This window comes from Mus caroli, chromosome 6, assembly GCF_900094665.2.
Source record: "Mus caroli chromosome 6, CAROLI_EIJ_v1.1, whole genome shotgun sequence".
NCBI classification, from domain to species: domain Eukaryota; kingdom Metazoa; phylum Chordata; class Mammalia; order Rodentia; family Muridae; genus Mus; species Mus caroli.
Genome location: NC_034575.1, coordinates 33,218,350 through 33,238,367, shown reverse-complemented (window position 1 = coordinate 33,238,367; position 20,018 = coordinate 33,218,350). Strand labels below are relative to the sequence as shown.

The following is a 20,018-nucleotide window of genomic DNA, read 5'->3' as shown; positions in this document are numbered from 1 at the left end:
TTAAAAACAGTTCAAGTTTAGAAATGAATGTGAAATCAAGCTTCAGTATATTTACTGAAAATTACAATGGAAAAGATACCTAGGAAATACATATTTGAAGACAGATATGAAGTACTTCAACCATAAATACCTTTAGCTGTGTTTGTGATAATGCTCTTAATCATTACTAGGGGCATCTGTCATTTAAATATAGACTAGGCAGTTAAGTGGTATTTTGATGAACTTGCAGAATGAAATATAAATCTACATATTAAAACCGATACTTGGAAAAAAAAAGTACTCATTCATTGTATATAACACATATAAGATCTCATTAGAGTCTTCTAGAACAAGGTAATGATGAAATCGATCAGCTTTTGATAGGAAGTATGCTAGAGGCTTCAGAATTTCATAAAAACGGCATGTTAACAGCAAAGGTTTAAAGAAAGAATCTTCTATCATGTGGCAACAAGCCAAAGAAATTGTAAAGAAATGTCTTATTTGTTCTTTATATAACCAAACTCTATTACCTGCAGGAAGAAACCCAAAAGGTACCCAGAGAAATAAAATTTGGCAAGTGGATGTTTCATTTTGGAGTTTGGTAAACTGTGTGTGTACATCATATTACAGACACATATTCAAGAATTGGGTAACTGCTTTAACTTCTGAAAAGGCTGGTTCTGTGATGACACATTTATTAGAAGTTATGGCTATTATGGGAATACCTGTACAAATTAAGATTGACAGTGGTTCAGCATGTCTCTAATAAAATAAAACAATTTTTTACATATTATAAAGCATGTTATAGGTATACCACACAATCCTGCAAGAGAAGCAATCACTGAGAGATCTGATATTTTAAAAGAGATATTTTACAATCAGAAAGGGGCAACAAAGACCCCCAGAGATAGATTACATAGCACTTGACTGACTTTAAATTTTAACATGCTATCGATTACATAGCACTTGACTGACTTTAAATTTTAACATGCTATCGAACAAAAAAATCTATAGCTGCTGAGAGACACTGGGTTATAGAAAAAACTGCTGAACTAAACCAGCCTGTTTTAAAGGTGTCCTAACCTCAGAATGGAAAACAGGAAATGTACTGGGGGAAGGGATATACCTATATTTCCACAGGGGAAAAAACCCTGGAGTCCTTCCAAATTGGTAGAAACCAGGTAAGGGGGAGGGGGTGTGTGACCCTCCTGAGGATCTCAACCACAGAAAAGGAAATTTTAAAAAAAGGTAATGTATATGTTGAGCTCTCTATATGAGAACAGCTCTTAAGACTGACTGAGAATTAAATATCCACGTATAGTCGATAAATATTGTTGGCTACAATGTCCTAAGGACTTACCATGGCATTCTTTTATGGCACAGAATTTATATTGCCATTTGTTTACAATCCAAATTAGCCTAAGAAAAACAGATGTCTTTTACCTGCTCAAATAAAAAGAATCTTGGTCCTTAGCTAACTGCAATGTGCACCTTGCACATTCCATACATACGTTAATACACAACTTTGTAAAAGATTATATGTTCACAAAAAATAACATTGAAAATAGTGGCCTTGACAAGATTCACCCTTAGGGATACTGAGACACCTGATTACTACCCCAAACTGCCTCAATGTTGTTTGCTCAAAAGACTTTCAGAATAGCTTCAAAGAAAGCTGTTGACCCCAGATGACCTCAATTCATCCACCTACATTCTGATTCAGTCAGGACTTCACTTATGCCTAAACTTTCTCAGAGTACAGAGACTGGACAACAAATGCTACAACTAGCTTTCCTAAGACTAACCATTCTCCAAATCTCCTTGGCCTCCAAGAAAGAAATACTATGCCCCAAATAAACATGAAGCCATTTTAATATAACAAAGTTCCATTCCATTAAGCTGAGGTGAGTATGTTTTGGTAGTTATTTTTGAGTGGAGGATGCTTATTATTATAAAGGGGTCGATACAGTTATTAAATGGTCTTGACCAGTGAGAAAACATGGTATAGGAGGTTAAATTTGAGGGTTTCCCTTTTCTTTTATCTGTTTTCCTTATGTACGGGGAGAAGGGCTGAAAACAGAAAAGGGGGTGGGATACAGGACTATTACAGGAATAATAGGAAAGATAGATTGCTAAATCTACTCCTGAATAAACAAAAAAAAACTGCTTATAGCCATAATCTTACATTAATATGGATTTATGAATATTGATACACAAAATTAAGGTTATACTTTGTTACATTTGTGTATTTTATTATATTGGTATAAGGCTTTGCATATTGACACAAAATTTGAGGTTATTTTTGTTACAACATACTTTATATTAAGTTTTATTTCTTATATAGTCATTTGAAGATGTAAAATTCTAGTCCTTTTAAAAGCTGCTATTACAAATTGTTCAGGATAAATAAGTAATACAAACTGATAAACAATCAAACTTTCCAGTCAGATACTAGACCAGTTTATCACAAAATATGCTTCCTGGGTTAACCAGACAGTAAATAGCTAAAAAAAAAAGCTTATCTACTCAGATATGGTATCAATAGATGGTCTTCAGAAACCTCAGAGACTTAACAGTATACAGCATTTAGAGAGATTTTTATTAAGGACTTTTTTGATGAGACATGTCAACTTGGAAGAAGATAAGAGCTTCAAAGGACCTCCATTTGGAGATAGCTTCAATTACGCAAGCTAGCCACAGGGGGGGGGAAAAAGCCCTAACTTCATCTGCAGACAGAATGCTGTCCAAAATGGATAAAACATGGACACAGGCAAAGTCGATTGCCAAGTTCTGCTAAGACAGAGCAAGAAAGTCCTTCATAATTCCTGCTTCACCAAAGTTTGTCAGATATACTGGTTCAGAAGGCTGAAGACAGATGCTCCAATGTTATATATAGACATTTCTAGCAGACAGTTCAGGCAGCCAACTATGTCATTTGTATTAATTTTGAAAGCAGCTTGCCTGTGCTTCCTAGATATTCAGGTAATATTTATTCCTTCTCAAGTCTCTGATGGGGTTGAAGACTGGACAGTCATGGTCTCACAAATAATCGTAAGGTTACAAAGAATTTAAGCAAATGTTCTAGGGTCTCAGATGTTTTAAGGATGGTAAATGCAAGTTATGAAGGTTGGAGTAGGTGAACATTTAAGTTGCAGGTGTTTTAAGGTTGGTATTGAAGGTTAAAGGATCTAGAAGTGTTTTTTTTTTTAATGAAGACTAGAGGAAATTTTAAACAGGTGTCTTAAAATTGGTTAAGTGCAAGTTGAAGTTAAAGAATTTAATTGCTTAAGGTAGTAATGAGAAAAGTACTGAACTGTGAACTCACCAAGACAGGACAAACAGAAGACTTTCTCATAAAGCTGCCAAATACAAATGGAGTGAACATTGTGAATGCAATTACACCAGGGATTTCATAACTGTTTAATAAAAATCTTTACTGTATGCGACAGCCAACTGCTGTAGGGAATAAAGGCAGGTGGGTTTTCAGTTACTTGGCTGGGGGTTGCAAGTAGGGACCACAAAGATTGGACCAGCAGCAAGTGACAGAATGAAATGCCCCCAGAACACGAGACTGCTGCAGCAGAAATAGTCCGGGAGGATTCAAACACCAAGAATTTGGGAGCACAGGTGGAGACTCAGCCAGCCTAGTGCTAGAGAACTAATTAGGGTAATCCCCCAGCAACTGAGCAGAGCCTAATAAATAAAGCATAGTTTGAGTCTCATTTGATAGACAGGGATAAGCCTAATTCTTTTATTTTACATTGATCTTCAGAGAACATTATTGTCCTGGGAACTTGGGCACCTTGGACGTGAGAAGGTAAGAATGTAACGTCTGGGTGTTTTTTCACCGTCCATGTGTGTAATGAAGGCTGAACTTAGGTTGTCAGCCTTACCCTGCAATGGCTTTCACTTGCTGGGTCATCTTGTCAGCACTTAGGAGAAACTTAAAATAAAAAATTAGAACATTATACACTTGGAATCACATTTACATTTTAAAAGATGTCATTGTTCGCTGAGCAGTGATGGGGCACGCCTTTAATCCCAGCACTTGGGAGGCAGAGGCAGGTGGATTTCTGAGTTTGAGGCCAGCCTGGTCTAAAGAGTGAGTTCCAGGACAGCCAGGGCTACACAGAGAAACCCTGTCTAGAAAAAAACAAAAAAAACAAAACAAACAAAAATGTTAGTGTTCTCAACTATGTATATGCACCTGTTAGGGAAGTTGTCAGTGGACACCAGTTCCAGATGGTACCACATGACATGGGTTGGGAACCTAACCCCAGTACCCTTCATTGTTGCGGGAAATATTAAAAAAAAAAAAAGACTGGTTCATCCCCGCCTTTGTGCCAGCAACTCTCTGCCCTGGTAGCCTGGCCTGCCATGCACTGGTGGGCAATGGCAAACCTGAGATAAACCTGTGTTTTATCTCATGGAGCTGACTTAGAACTCCACAATCTCTCTATACAGTTTGCTAGGTTCCCACTGGCGGGTCTACCACTCCAACCCTGTGCTTCAAATCCCCCATAGCCTTTGTGGTACACATTTGGCAAACCCAGGCTTTGTTGTCATACCTTTCACTCTTGAACCCAGTTGAACCCTTGCATGAAGGAAACCGCCACATAGACTTGGTTCAGAAACAATGGTAACTCAATCTCGGGACACAACTAAAACCTTGTCTTGTGAGCCCTATTAAATCTGATTCTTTCGGTGGCAAACCCTGACAGACCTGCCAGGATATTGGGAAACTCTAGCAGCTACATCTTGTCCTTATGCTATCCCAGTTCCAAAAGGACCTAACTCTCTCCTCCTTCCTCCATCCAACCCGGAAGTCCCTCGTACTCACCCAGTGATTGGTTCCTTTATTCACTAGATTGGTTCACAAGACCAGCACCAGGTCCATCCACACTTCATGAGCCGTGTTCTTAAGCCGAGTCCTCCCTCTACCCCCATATTCACAATTTTAAGGTACCAATATTTATTTTTATAGAAATAGAAACTTTTTAAAAAGGCCAAGGAGTAGGCAGCACATAAACATTGCCACTCAATGTACGGAAAATGTCTAACACCCTAAAAGGCTTACTGCTCAGCAGCAAGCCCTAATAAGGCTTACAGGTTATTTTTGCCTGTTTAATTCACATGAAGAGAACTGTACAGTGTCCTCTTTTGAGTCTAGCTCCTTCAGTTGAGTATATGAAGTTACTCATTGCTATATACATTAGCAATTATTTCCATTGTGTGGATGCACGGCAGTCTGATTTCTAGTTGATAGATCTAGTATTTGTGGTTTGGGGATTACTATAAACACAACTGCTTATAAGCATTCAAATACAAATCTGTGGAGTCTCCTGGTTTTTTTTCCCCCTTGGGCAGCAAGACGACTGAACTGTGTTATGGACATGCCTAATTTATAAGCAGCAGCTGTGCCATTTTCAGTCCTTTTGGGGGTTCCAGTTCTTCACCACCTATACTAGCACTTGATATTGCTATACTGCCCCTCTGTGGGCCATTTCAGTAGGTATGCAGTGGTGTCTCAACGCTGACCTCAGGTACTTTTTGTGTATGTGTCCATTTGTGTTATCTATTAGTGTGATTCTGATAAGGTTCAAATATAAAATCTTAAGAAATAGCCGGGCAGTGGTGGCCCACGCCTTTAATCCCAGCACTCATGAGGCAGAGGCAGGCGGATTTCTGAGTTTGAGGCCAGCCTGGGCTACATAGTTAGTTCCAGGACAGCAGGGCGACACAGACAAACCCTGTCTTGTCTTGAAAAGCCAAAAAAAAAAAAAAAAGCAGTTTCCCCCAAAGTAAGTTTGCCAGTTTTGTTTTATACTGAGGTTCGCCAGGTCATGGTGCCAGCCTGACTAAGAAGAGGACGCTCCTGGGAAACGAATGAGGAACCACCTCCTCCTGCTGTTCAAGTACAGGGTCCTGGTGCTCAAAAGGAAGAAAAGCAAAAGACGAAAATGGCTAAATTTAAGGTCCCTCCAGCCACTGCCTCTGACTGCAGTGACATCCTGCGACTGATCAAGGAACTGGCTAAATAGGAATACATAGAAGATCAAGTCATTTTAACTGAGAAAGATCTCCTAGAGGTTGGTTTTGGAGAACACCACTTCTACCACTGCCTGGTTGCAGAAGTGCCTGAAGAGCACTGGATCCCTGAAGGACACAGCATTGTTGGGTTCGCCATGTACTATTTTACCTATGACCCATGGATTGGCAAGTTACTGTATCTTGAAGACTTCTTCGTGATGAGTGATTACAGAGGCTTTGGTATAGGATCAGAAAATTTGAAGAATCTAAGCCAGGTTGCCATGAAGCGTCGCTGCAGCAGTATGCACTTCTTGGTAGCAGAATGGAATGAACCATCTATCAACTTCTACAAAAGAAGAGGTGCTTTGGATCTGTCCAGTGAAGAGGGATGGAGGCTCTTCAAGATTGACAAAGAGTACTTGCTAAAACTGGCAGCAGAGGAGTGGGCGTGCCGGTGTAGACAATGACAACCTCCATTGTGCTTTAGAATAATTCTCAACTTCCCTTGCTTTCTATCTTGTGTGTAGTGAAATAGAGCGAGCACCCATTCCAAAGCTTTATTACCAGTGACATTGTTGCACGTTTGAAATTCGGTCTGTTTAAAGTGGCAGTCATGTATGTGGTTTGGAGGCAGAATTCTTGAACATCTTTTGAAGAAGAACAAGGTGGTATGATCTTACTATATAAGAAAAACAAAACTTCATTCTTGTGAGTCATTTAAATGTGTACAATGTACACACTGGTACTTAGAGTTTCTGTTTTGATTCTTTTTTAAAAAATAAACTACTCTTTGATTTAAAAAAGAAAAAAAGAAAAACCAAAAAAGAAGAAAAAATTGAAAATATACATAAAACTCTTCTAATACTTAACATATTACACACTATTTTTATATGTATGTAGATATACAACTGGATCATTTGAAATAAGTACCAAATATCATGTCTCACGTGAATACTAAAAATAAGGTTTTTTTTTATGTACTGCAAGTTTATCATTATATAATTAACAAGTTTTTTCCAGTCTATATAATCTCTCAGTTTCTCTATTTTTTCTTACTTTTTTCCTCCAAAGGGCATGGTTTTTCTATTGTAGCCCAAGTTGGCCTCAGAATCATGGAAATTCTCCTGACTTTAATGTGTCTAGATAACAGGCATGCAACAACATGGCCAGCTAGTCAAATACCTCTTTTAGATCTAACTAGACTACAAACAGAGTTATTGGTTAACCTAAATCTTTGACTCTTTGAAGAAAAACTAGCCAGTTGTTTTGTAAAGTAACATACATTTAGAACTTACCTTATTTTCTATAAACTGGAATTTGAACTTAGATTCACTCTAGGCCTATTTTTGAGATGGGTCCTTTATATGATTTCAAAAACCATACTTTTACAAGTGTGCTTTGTTTAAGGCTTAAAAGCTGCTCAGGCTGGTGTTGAACTTCAAATCCACCCTCAGCTTCCGAACTACCCTCAATTGTGGTACCAGAGCACTCACCATGCCTTGCTCAGCAGCAAACACTTTTGACAATATAATTTTCATAATGCTAGGAACTGAAACTGGGACATCATACAGGAAATGGAAGTGCTTCAATCCAGCCCTCAAGTCATTTATACTGCACTTTCTTTGGGGGAAAATTCAGGAACCTAAAAAACATATAACTCACACCCCAATTTTACTAACTTTGATATATTTTTTTCATGTTTTTCTCAGTTCAAAAGAAAAAGTTAAAGTAAAAAAGACTGTAACAATGGTGCTTTGGAAATAGGGCAACACCACGTACAGTTATCCTTCATAGATGTTGGCTTTGTCCCAGGCATTCCTGACAGTCTTTTATAAATGTGTTCACTTGGTAAACTGGAAACTGGAGTGCCCCTACTGACCTTAAACTTGCCAAGCACATGCCTCAGCCTCACAAATGCTTCAGCACTGAGATAACGGGCATAATTTATCATGCTTTTGTTCCTTTCTGCTGTTAAAAAAAAAAAAGTTTAAACTACACCCGCTGGTCTGTGCCTATGTTCCCAATATTTAGAAGGCTGAGACAGAAAGTTTGCAATTCAAGGCAAGCCAAGGATACATAAACAAGATCTCATCTCTAAAACTCAAGAGTATCTAGTAATCACACAAATGGCCATTATTTTTCTGCTCTTTCACATTCACAAATGGTCAAATGCCTGTCATTAAATTTTGGGAACTGCCCTCCATTGTACAGATCTATAATCTTGGGCAGTGAGGCAAAGGCTCAAAGGTCAGGAGTTCAAAGTCATACTGTGTTACACAGTGAATTCTAGGTCAGCTTGCACTACATGAGATCTTACCCTTCAAAAAGTGATCTTAATATATACTAGCTTTACTAGTTAATATATTATTTCCCCTATATTCTAGAAGAACAAAAGGTGTTTGTTAACTACTAGGTAGTCAGTAGGTAATTAGATCTTTAATGCAGAAACTGCTGTTTCAGTATGTTGGTTACATATGGTTTTTATTCAGGCTTGTCAATTAAGAAATACAAACCGAGCAACTCTTGGTTGCTTCTACAGGTCCAACCTTTCCTTACAGAAGCTGCTCAATCCAGCTCTGAAGTAGTGCAGCATAGGCAGCAAGAGATTGGGTGGAGCCACAAGTCATCTGAAACCCAGAGTTAAGTCTTTACTTCCTTTCGTGCCTTGTACAGAAAGGCACTGTTAAGATGTTACAAAATAGAAAATACCCACAGCAAATAGTTCTAGTGGCAACTTACTATCAACAAGTTACAGTGGTGGTGATGGTTCTCTTCATTTTTTTTTACAATTATAGTCTTTAAACTCCACACACACACACACACACACACACACACACAAACACACACACACACAAGTGCTATTATGAAATAGTCCCTGGCCCCCACCCCCCTCAGTATACTGAACATAGCAGTTTATTAGAACAAAAAAAAAAAAAAAAAAAAAANGCCCCCACCCCCCTCAGTATACTGAACATAGCAGTTTTTTAAAAAAAAAAAAAAAAAAAAAAAAAAAATCAAGACAAGTCTGATTTCAAATTTTCAATATAAAAGCAAAAGTATGTAATGCAACAGCTGTTCAACTTCAAACTGTATAGGCCCCTAACAAAACAGCCCCATATTTAAATTTCTCCAGCACACAATCCAGTAGAAATGCTCAACTGCAATCAACTAATAACCAACGTGAACAGAACCTTAGAAAAGAAGTTATATTACTCCCCTTCACCCTCTCCTCTTAGAGTTGGAGGAACAGGTATCAGGAAATATAAAAGTCAAAGGAAGAAGAATTATAATGAAAAAAAAATCCTAAAGCTGCTGCTGTTTGGAATAGAAAAGAAGACAGTATTTTACAAATGTTCAAAAACTGCAAGACATTAACACAATTCATTCACTATCATTCCTAACTTGAAAGAATAGAGAACAGTATCTCATCATATAAACTGTTATGTTCAGGTTCACAAAAAACTATGGATGTAGTTTTAGGCTTTATGAAGGAAAACAGGTTCAGTTCAAATCACTGGATACTGTACATCTAGTCTGACTGGATCGGTGTCTAGAACTGCTCACTGTCACCCTGAACAACTATGAACGACAGCATGTAACTCCATGGGAAGCTTAAGGATTGAAGATATGTACACAGCTAGTTAGATCTCCCCTGCTTCACGCTCTTCAGAGCTCCTCCTGTCTTCTGATCTGCCATTAGCACTCTCATAGAACCGCTTCTTATCTTTTCGATCTCGGTCACGAGGTGATCTGTCTCTTGAACTCCTGTCTCTGTCACGTGATGCTAAGTCTTGATCTCTGAATCTTTCTTTTGAGGATCTGAAAAATATTAATTTGAGGAGCAAAATATGTTGGGACACCCAAAATCCAATGAAAGAATAGGATCAATATTTTCTGAAAGCTGAAGAAATAGATAAGAATATATCTGAGAAGAGAGTTTCTTATAGAATAGAGTCCTACTATACAGCTGAAAAGGGCACCAAAACAAAATTGGGAAGAACAAATAGCTATACAGTTAAGGGTAAAAGAGCCTAAACTAAACAATGTATTCTTAGTATTTCAGAGATAAAGTTTCTTCAACTAATAAAAAGGCATTTAGTATAAAAACATAAAGTAATTGCTTTTATAAGTGAAAAGTATCAAGATTCCAAATTGGATGGAAACCAATGAATTTGTATAGCAGTCATCTCTTGTGCTAAATAAGGATTTGAAGTGTTGTAAATCACAAGATCAGGGTGTATGAGTCGTTCTTTCCTATCAACTTTAAAAATGCAGAAATGCAAAACCATCCACAGCTTTCTGGTTTTATACAAACAGGCTTCAGCCACATTTGTCTTATGGGCAGTATGTTGCAAACTAGGTAAGAGAACTACTTAATATGGCTTTAAATAACCATTTGCTAATTTAAAAATCTGCTTTACAATTCAAGTGAATTCATTACACCAAAATGTAGAGTATCAAAAAATGATCACACTATAATAAAATTCTGCCGGGTGTGGTGGTGCACGCCTTTAATCCTAGCACTCGGGAGGCAGAGGCAGGAGGATTTCTGAGTTGGAGGCCAGCCTGGTCTACAAAGTGAGTTCCAGGACAGCCAGGGCTACACAAAGAAACCCTGTCTCAAAAAACCAAAAAGAAATAATAAAATTCTAACTGTTCCTAGTACTAGTATCTTCATTCTAACCCCATCTTCAAAGATACATAATAAACAAAACACCCTCAGGTATGCAACCAGAAAAAAACAAAACAGAAACACATTATGTAGAACCTAACTATATTGGTTAGCATAGAATATATACTTTTCAACACCTAAAATGAATTAACAACAAATATCACATTTATTTAGTTCTTTACAGGTGATACAGAATGTTTATACATAATTTATCTCAATCAAGGTTAGAATTATAATCAGAGGCACTGCCAAGTCCTGCATAATACTTATTTTTTTTTAAAGTTGGAGTTTAAACTTGGATCTCAATATGCTATGTTTGCATGCTACTAACCCAGAAAACACAATACTTTCAGAAAAACATAAGGCAAGATAAAAAATACTATTATAACCAGTTTAAAAATATAGATAAGGAGAGTATTGTAGTTTGAATATAAAACAGTCCAAAAGGCTCATGTACTGTTGAAGACTTGAAACTGGTGATAGTGCTACAGAAAAAGGTGGCTAGCTCATAAAGATGGTACAACCGCTGAATTAACCCACTGTTAAGTTCATAGCTAAACAGCCATTAGGAGGTGGTTTCTGGCAGGAGGAAACAGGTCAAGAGGGGTCTATTTTATTATAACTAGTACCCTGTTCTTTGTTCTCTATGCCATGGTGTTCTGGTTAGGCATGGGCCCAGAAACAATTCAAAAGTGGCCATGAGCCGGGCGTGGTGGTGCACGCCTTTAATACCAGCACTTGGGAGGCAGAGGCAGGCAGATTTCTGAGTTCGAGGCCAGCCTGGTCTACAAAGTGAGTTCCAGGACAGCCAGGGCTATACAGAAAAACCCTGTCTTGAAACAACAACAACAACAACAAAAAAGTGGCCATGAACTGAAATCTCATTTTCACGTCACAAAAGTGTGAGCTAAAAATAAAGACCTTCCTTCTCACAAATTGTTTCAAATACTTTGTTGTATACAAAACTATGGCAACAGAAACGAAGATTTAAAAAGCTTGAAAAATCAACACCAATTTCAAGCATTCTACTTGAAGTTATATAAGCCTTTTTCCCCTTTTGTTTTCGGAATCAAGTTCTCTGGCCTCAATTTATGACAAGCCTCCTGCGCCTCAGCCCCTCAAAAGTTATCATTTCAGGAGCCCCTGCTAAATAAGCATTATACAAGGAAAAATAATAATAACCACATTCCAAGTCTACACAAGCCATCTTCAAAGCTTCTATTAATGATAGAAATGATCACTAAGAACAATGACATTAGATGCTGGCAAGTCCCTGAGGTCAGTGATAACTGAAAAAGAACAAAGACACGAACTAATGTTTGTACAAGATTTCAAATATCCTCCTACACACTATTTGTTACTTGTTACTACTAGTGAAAGCCTAATAAGCCAAATGTCTCTATTATCTCTATTTAATGAAATATGGAAAAACAAAGGGATGTAATTAAATTATTTGGCAAAGAATTCTGAACCCAAGTAGTCTGACTTTGAAGTCTACTATAGGACAGAACACCCCCAAAAGCACAAAATTGCTGAAGGTCCTCACTGACCTATGGGAACTCTTGCCAAGACAAGGTTCATATAGACAACCTACTTGTAGTAACAGAGATAAGTACTTCACAGCAAGGGCAAGAAAACAGCAAACGGCCAAGACTTTTAATGGACTCTTTTTACCATCAAAAACTAAACTCACATATATAACAATAATTTGATGTTATATATTTGAAATAACAAGTAATCATTTGCTTTTTTGTTAAAAACAATGATGTTTTAAAAGTAATTTGAATTCAAAGATATGAAATACTCTTGAGAAAAGCAAAATTTTTAACAATTTTACAAAAATAATCCTCTCTTGAACACGCTGAATATGGTGGGAAGTTTTCCTATATAACTAAACTTCCCAAGTTCAGGAAGCCTCAGGATGACACAATAATAGGACAGACTCCCCACCCATCCCTCCCACCTCCATCACCAATAAAGACAAGGAAGATAAACATCAGAAAAATGACAGCTGAGCAGGTCAACACAAGAATCATCTAGATCCTTTATTGCCTAAGCCACCCGATTCTCAGATTTAGTGTGCAGATTTAGAATCATAAAGAACATTACCAGAAAAAAAAAAATGTTTCTGGCCACTGCACTAAGGACAAACCCAGTTTTGAAATGTAAGAAGCCTACAGATATTTTCCTACTTGTTTAGTTACAACCAGTTATTCAAGCCTGATCCATTACCTAAAACCATTTTTAAGGAATCATTCTGAAAATTTTCCTCATCTAAATTTATGTTATTTACCCTACAATATTCAGTTTATCACTTTATGATCTGTGGCTAAGTATTCTCCCACACAGAAAACTCCATAGAGCAACATAAAAATGGTTGTTTATATACACTACTATTACTTTGCTATTTTTTAACAAGCCTAGCACAGAGGAAAGTATCTAATTCATAAAACCAGGCAGGGTGTCATATGCCTATAATCCCAGCACTCAAGAGGAAGCTGAGGCTAAAGGATGAATATGAGATCAATTTGAGCTACTCAAGAGCTTGGCCTCCTGACCTCTCCCGCAAGCCCTCCCCCAACAGACAGACACACACGGAGACACACACACACACACACACACACACACAAACCCCTACCTAGTTAAAAATCACTTTAAGGGCTACTAAGAACATAGACAGAAATACACAAAATAAAAAGCTGATTGAAAGCCTATTAAGAAACTCAGCTTGTGATTTCAGGGAATGGGTCATTCAGTCTAACAAAGATTTTGTCAGCTTTCTGTGGGTTTAATTTATGTGGAGTAAGCCACAGAAAATTTAATACTAGTAACTAGGGTTTCCAAGTTTTTCTCCTATATTTACCTAAGAATAGTTGTCAAGAAGGGAAAAAGTAATTTTAAGTATAATTTATGCTCTATAGGATTATGGGACCTGAATTTTGGGAATTAAACAGCTCCACTATATTCTAACCCTTTGTTAGCTCTCACTATATAATCAGTGTCCGCTCTCATTGCATCTTTTGAAGTTTCCTGCTATACTAAGGTGTTTTGTAACTTCCTCCAAACTCAGAATATTCCCATTACACTAAAGGTGAACATGAAAATGTATGATTTATACTGTAGATTAAACAACATAGTAGAATCGGTTTGCTCTTTAGAAGTGCACCAAAATGTGGAAAACAGGCAAACAAAGCTAAACAATGCTTTTAATGAAAGGACTTCTCAGAGTCCCTATTTGTTAATACATATTGGAAAACAAATAAACAAAACCCCCTACAACTCTCAAGAGTATTAGTACCTAAAATTATTTGCCTATAAAATAGTTTTTATCAGCATCCCTCCCGTCTCCCCAACATTCCAAGTAAAGAAAAGCAATGGCCTCTGCACATACTGGCTTCAGTTTCTTACTCTGGCTCATGCATTAACTGTGCATGAACTACTCATACAATCAGAAAAAAAATGTATACACCTACAATTGAGTACATATCAATATATCAGGTGCAGGTTTCAAGCCAATAATCTAAGCATAAGTAACATAAGAAACAAAAGGCTAAACCATAAAGGTATCTCCGCATCCTCTGATCGGCACTTCAGTACCTCCTCTTGGATCGCTCTCTGCTCCTATCTCTTGAACTGTGCCGACTTCTCTGGTGGCTACGGCTGCGGCTTCGGCTACTTGACCTGGACCTGTGGCGATGGCGTTTCTCACGAGACTTGGATCGAGTCCTCCTCTTGCGTTCTCGTGACATGGAGCGAGATCGGTGTCTGCGATGCTCTCTGGATCTAGATCTACAAGAAAGTAATTTATTTCATTGTTAGTGCTATAAATCTCATTTACACTAATAAAGTCCTTTCTTTTTTTTCTTCTTTTTTTTAAAAAAGGGGTTTTAAAAATTTTTTTACTTTTAAAAAGTTTTTGTGTGTACACACACATTAAAGAACATAAGTGTAGGTCAGAGGACAAACTTCTTCCATAATGTGGGTCCCAGGAATTCAACTCAGGTTATCAGGGGTTGGTGGCAGGAACCTTTAACCAGCTGAGCCGGCTTGCCAGTACTGAGAAGTTATTGTTCAGTAGCTGTACTTGATGGCAATTGTATTCTAAATAAACTATATGTGTAATGGAAATAAACTGCTAATGTGTTATTGGCTAGATACTAAGATATCAAAATAAAAACAAGAGTACCAATTCTCAGAAGTCAACCAATCATTTATAAATTTAATGTAGCTCAGTGGTACAGAACTTGCTTATTATCCAAGGGGCTAGTAAGATCCACACCCATTAGTAGGGAAAAAGGAAAAAAGAAAGCTAAGTAGTTAAAAGTGCATGCGGTACAACCTTGAATACTAGAGTACTACAGCACAGACCTGTAAATGCCAGCTCAGAAGGCAGAGGATAGACAAGTGTAGCATAGACCATAGCCAAAGAAACCCAAATCTCAGACAGGGACCATACAGCATTAAAAGCATAAGCAATACAGCATTTCATTAAAAGCATAAGCAATGCTTTTAATGAAAGAACTTCTCAGAGTCCCTATTTATTAATACATATTGGACAATACCAAAGCCCTCTTTTGGCCTTCATAACACACACACACAGTTGTGTATACAGATAAACACATACAAATACACAAACAAAAACAGAAATAAAAAAGGATTAGAGCATATTGTGAAAAATTGATTTTGAGGCCAGCCAAGACTACATATACATAGTGAGATCCTTTTAAGAAGCATTTATTTATTTCGTGTACACTGACACTGTCTTCAGACACACCAGAAGAGTGATCAGATCCCATTACAGGTGTTTGTGAGCCACCATGTGGTTGCTGGGAATTGAACTCAGGATCTCTGGAAGAGCAGCCGGTGCTCTTAACCGCCCAGCAACTTCTCTAGCCCCCTTTTAAAAGTTTTATCAGGAATATGGAAGAAAAATTAAGGCAACAATCAGTATTACAACTTCATGCCAATTCTTAAATTTTTCTGCTATTCATTTAAGCATACTTAAAAATTTTAGGGGGCTGGAGAAATAGCTCAGCAGGTTAAAAGTGGCTGCTCCTCTTCTATGACACAGTTCAGTTTCCACCCTGCACCTGGGTAGCATATAATTCCAGCATCCCTAATTCCAGTTCCAGGGAACCTAACACACTCCCCCCGGTTTCCAAGGGCATTCCCTCTCCAGCTCCCAAACACATAGGACATGTGCTCAAAAATAAAATTAAATCATATTAAAAGAATAATAAAGAACATTTTAAGAATAAACCACCCTTTCTCTGAATTATATTTTGACCATTAAAGTTCTAAATGTCAATGGTAAGCCAAATATTACAGTGTAAACAAAACAAAACAAAAACCAAAAGACATAAACAACAACAACAAAAAAAATCAGGTGAGCATTTTACAAAAACATGAATGTGTGTGGTGGACTGTGTGTGTGTGTGTGTGTGTGTGTGTGTGTGTGTGTGTGTGTGTGAGATAAAGATGTAGATAGCATGAATAGAACAGAAATATGTGAGGGAAAACAAAGATAAGTTTACTGTTTAGCTTAAAGTCACTTTAAGAGGACAGAAGTGATGATGTGGGTTATGTATGCTTGTAATCTCAGCATTTAGGAGATGAAGGCAGAAAAGGTAACTCATCAACAGCATGGGATACTATAGCTAGAACATGGCAAAAAAGGAAAAAAGAAAAAAACACAGACACTGTTTAAGTTGGATTGTATTGATAACTCCAAATTTAAAACAGATAAATCTAAGGGCATATAAATTATACCTAAATAATATAAAACATTTCAAGTTACCATTAAAATGTAGCATTTTTTTCATAATTTCAAAAGCAATTAATTAGGTGACACAATTTGTTTGTAAATATTTTATTATAATTTTCTTCTTTAAAAAATTTACATTATTTTTAAAAAATTTTGAATTTAAATCTTGAAATACAAGGTTGGCCTTGAACTCACAGTGCTGGGATTGAAGGCACAAGCACCATATCTAGCTACAGAAGAACTTTCATATAAAAATGTTTTTAGATTTCATTTTTATATGTATGAATGATTTGCTTTAATGAATGCCTATGAGGTATATGCATGCCTGGTATCAACAAGGTCAACAGAGAGCACCGGGTCCCCGAGAGCTGGATTATGGACTGCTATGAGCTACCATGTGAGTGCTGAGAACAGAAGTCGGGTCCTCTGCAACCAGTGCTCTTAAACACTGAGCCATCTCTCTAGATCCTATAGAAGGATTTTAAAAGCACTTAGCTCCAGTCTATACTATATAGTCAAATAAATGTACATATTGTAGACTTCATGTTTAACCACAATTGAATAGTTTCTTCAACAAACAGAATTTCCCATGTAGTCAAAGGCAGCTGAAACCTTGCTCTGTGGAACTGTGTAATCCTGTATCGTGTTATCTGTGTCATCTGAGGCTCTTCCTTCTGCTCATGAGCACTGGAATTCCAGGCAAACACTGGGGCTATAGGAATGTGCTTCCTATGACACCTGGTTCTAAAAACAGGCACAGGAAAGCTTTCTGTCCATTCCTCCATCCATTTAGTGTGACAGAAAGATTGTTTTATTTACCTGTCTATCAAAAGAAAGATCTATCTATCTAATCTATCACAAGAGAAAGAACACCAGAAAAGATGGTACAGGCCTTAAATCCTGGCATTTGAGAGGCACAGGTAGGCAGATCAAGCCTGGCCTACATGGTGAGAACAGGCCAGACTGGATACATAGTGACACTCTGTCTCAAAAGTAAAATAGGGGCTAGAGAGGTGGCTGCTCTAAGAAAAGCCAGGTTCAATTTCTAGCACCGACATGATGGCTAAAACCATCTTTAACTACAGTTCCAAGGGATCTGGGCACAAAGCATGGATGCTGTACAGATAGATACATGTAGGCAACACCCATATACTGATAAAATGATTCAAAGGAAAAATTAGGATAATTAAATCCACTTAAAAGAAATTTCACCAATGATGTTTTGTTTAACCACTCTTGAGCTCGTTAACCTATTTCTAATACATAATCCAATACAACTTTTTAAAATGTCAAGATAATAATATATAAAATATTTACTATGTACCTAACACCTTTTATTTACAAGAGAAAAAAATAGTAAAGTAAAATCAAGCTCCTGCATTGTTGGAGTTTATAGTTTAGAGACAAGTTTCTAGAAATCTACCTCTAGTAAAGAAATAAGTAAATGGAAAAATGGGTAGTAATAGTTTACATAGGAACAGGAAGAACAGGATATTCTGACAAGATCCCACTGAAAAAGAGAATAAGCCAGCATTGACAGGAGCATTCATGCATAAAGTGCTGGAATGGGAGCACGTTCAACATGGGGGAAGGACTAGAAGAATCTATTGAGCTACAATGAAGTGAGCAAACAGGAGCAGCTTGAAGACTAAGTATTTTATCATTCAAACCAGGAAGCTCTAAGCAGTGTGTTATATAAAGTGAATGGAAGTATTATTGTGTGAAAACAAAAATATCTTATGGCACACTGGAACACACTGTCACCCCACTAAAAGCTATGTTATCAGATGTGGTCACAGCTCAGCATTAAGGAGAATAATGAACTCAAAACACGATCCTGCCTAGAAAAATTAATAAACTAGGCATGCAGACATATGCCTGTAATCTTTCCTAACAGTCCATGTGATGGGAAAGACCCATGAGTTCCAGAAGACAAATTGGAGTCAAACAGGGCTACACAGATGGCTCAACAAGACTCAAAAAGAAAACCAAGCAAATCCCATACAACAGCAGCAAAATCCCAAGTAAAAGGCTATTTGTATTTCCAACTGAATTTTGTTTTTATTTCAAATTGCCTTTAAAAAACTCCTGTCACATACATATTTACTATATTTCTAAAAAGTTTTTTTTGTGTGTGTGTGTTTGCTTGCTCATTTAAACCAGAGTGGTAATGTACAATTCTACTTTGATAAAACTAAGTAGTAGTTCTGACTATGTTCTGAGCAGTTACTCTTCAATTGCAATGCTCACACCTGAACTACCAAAGAGTCAGTGGTAATTTTTTGTTTGTTTTGAGACAGGGTTCCTCTGTGTATCCTTGGCTGTCCTAGAATTTGCTCTGTAAACCAGGCTAGTCTAGAACTCAGTAGATTGCCTGCCCCTGCCTCCTGAGTGCTGGGATTAAAATCACACACCACCACCACCTGGCTAGATCACTAGTAATTTATTAATTCTCACTGAAGTTTAAAAGAAATATAATCTAAAAACATACATTTGAAAACTACAGCTTCACTATTATATCCATATGCTACAGTACCTACCTTTTGGTATTCTTGCTATGTGATCGGGACCTAAAAAAAGAATATCTACTTTTAGAAAAGTGACTAAAAATTTTAAACTGGCACAATGTTCTGCTATATGACAATTTTCTTGAGTTCTGACTTTATGTTACTTCTATAAAAACAAGGCATATACTTGAATGAGAGTCTCCCCCAACAAACAACAACGAAACTCTATAGAATTCCCCTCCTTGTCACAGAAGTTCCTTTAACTAGGCACCTGGCTTAGAAAACAATATACTTCTGGTGACTGAAACTGTCTGCTTATCATAAAAACTTAATTCTCCAAAACCCACTTCCTAAACTAGAACAAAAACAGACTTTTTTTTTTCCTATAGCTTTTACACTGAGCTTTTCTCTTCTGGAAACAAAAATGTTTTGGTATGTAAAATGAGCATTCCGAACTTAACAACTTCACACTATAGTCCTAGAAAAATGATGTCAAACTTACACCTTTGTCTACTTACACAAATTATATTCTTTTATAAAGAATACAGAAAATTAGACTATAAGAAAATTAGTATTTCTAATTGTGTGTGTGTGTGTAAACTTGGGTGTGCATGACTTAAAAGGTTAGAAGTATTGGATCCCCTGAAACTAGAGTCACAAAAAATGATTACCTGTCCAATGTGGACAATGGCAGTAACAAGACTCAGGCCCTCTGTGGAAGTGCAGGTTCGTGTTCTCAATCACTAAAGCCATCTCTCTAGCCCCAAAATGATTATATTCCTTCATATTTAAAAAATTTTTGAGGGCTGGAAAGATGGCTCCACGGTTAAGAGCACTGACTGTTCTTCCAGAGGTCCTGAGTTCAATTCCCAGCAACCACGTGGTGGCTCACAACCATCTGTAATGGGATCCGCTGCCCTCTTCTGGTTTGTCTGAAGAAAGCAGCAGTGTACTCCTATACACCAAATGAATCTTTTTAAAAAAATTTTTTTTCCGGGCGTGGTGGCGCACGCCTTTAATCCCAGCGCTCGGGAGGCAGAGGCAGGCGGATTTCTGAGTTCGAGGC

At 37.3% G+C, this 20,018-nt stretch overlaps 1 protein-coding gene and 1 pseudogene across 18 annotated transcripts in view; one reads left to right on the top strand and one right to left on the bottom strand.

The window, feature by feature from the left end:
* The first annotated feature begins 5,918 nt into the window (after positions 1-5,918).
* Positions 5,919-6,476, top strand: LOC110295904 (annotated as a pseudogene).
* A 2,559-nt stretch (positions 6,477-9,035) lies between these two features.
* LOC110295902 (putative RNA-binding protein Luc7-like 2) overlaps positions 9,036-20,018 on the bottom strand; it is a 58,318-nt gene continuing 47,335 nt past the window's right edge. For 14 of the 18 annotated variants that reach the window (XM_029478726.1, XM_021164284.2, XM_021164286.2 and 11 more), the window contains 3 exons: positions 18,986-19,015; positions 14,279-14,470; positions 9,036-9,828 (listed from right to left, as the gene is read on the bottom strand). In XM_029478726.1, the coding sequence (XP_029334586.1) occupies positions 9,651-9,828; positions 14,279-14,470; positions 18,986-19,015 (400 nt within the window). In that variant the 3' untranslated portion in view covers positions 9,036-9,650. Of the gene's footprint in view, positions 9,829-12,700; positions 14,471-18,985; positions 19,016-20,018 lie in introns of those variants that run through there. The other 4 variants (XM_021164290.2, XM_029478723.1, XM_021164287.2 and 1 more) reach the window with 2 other exon arrangements.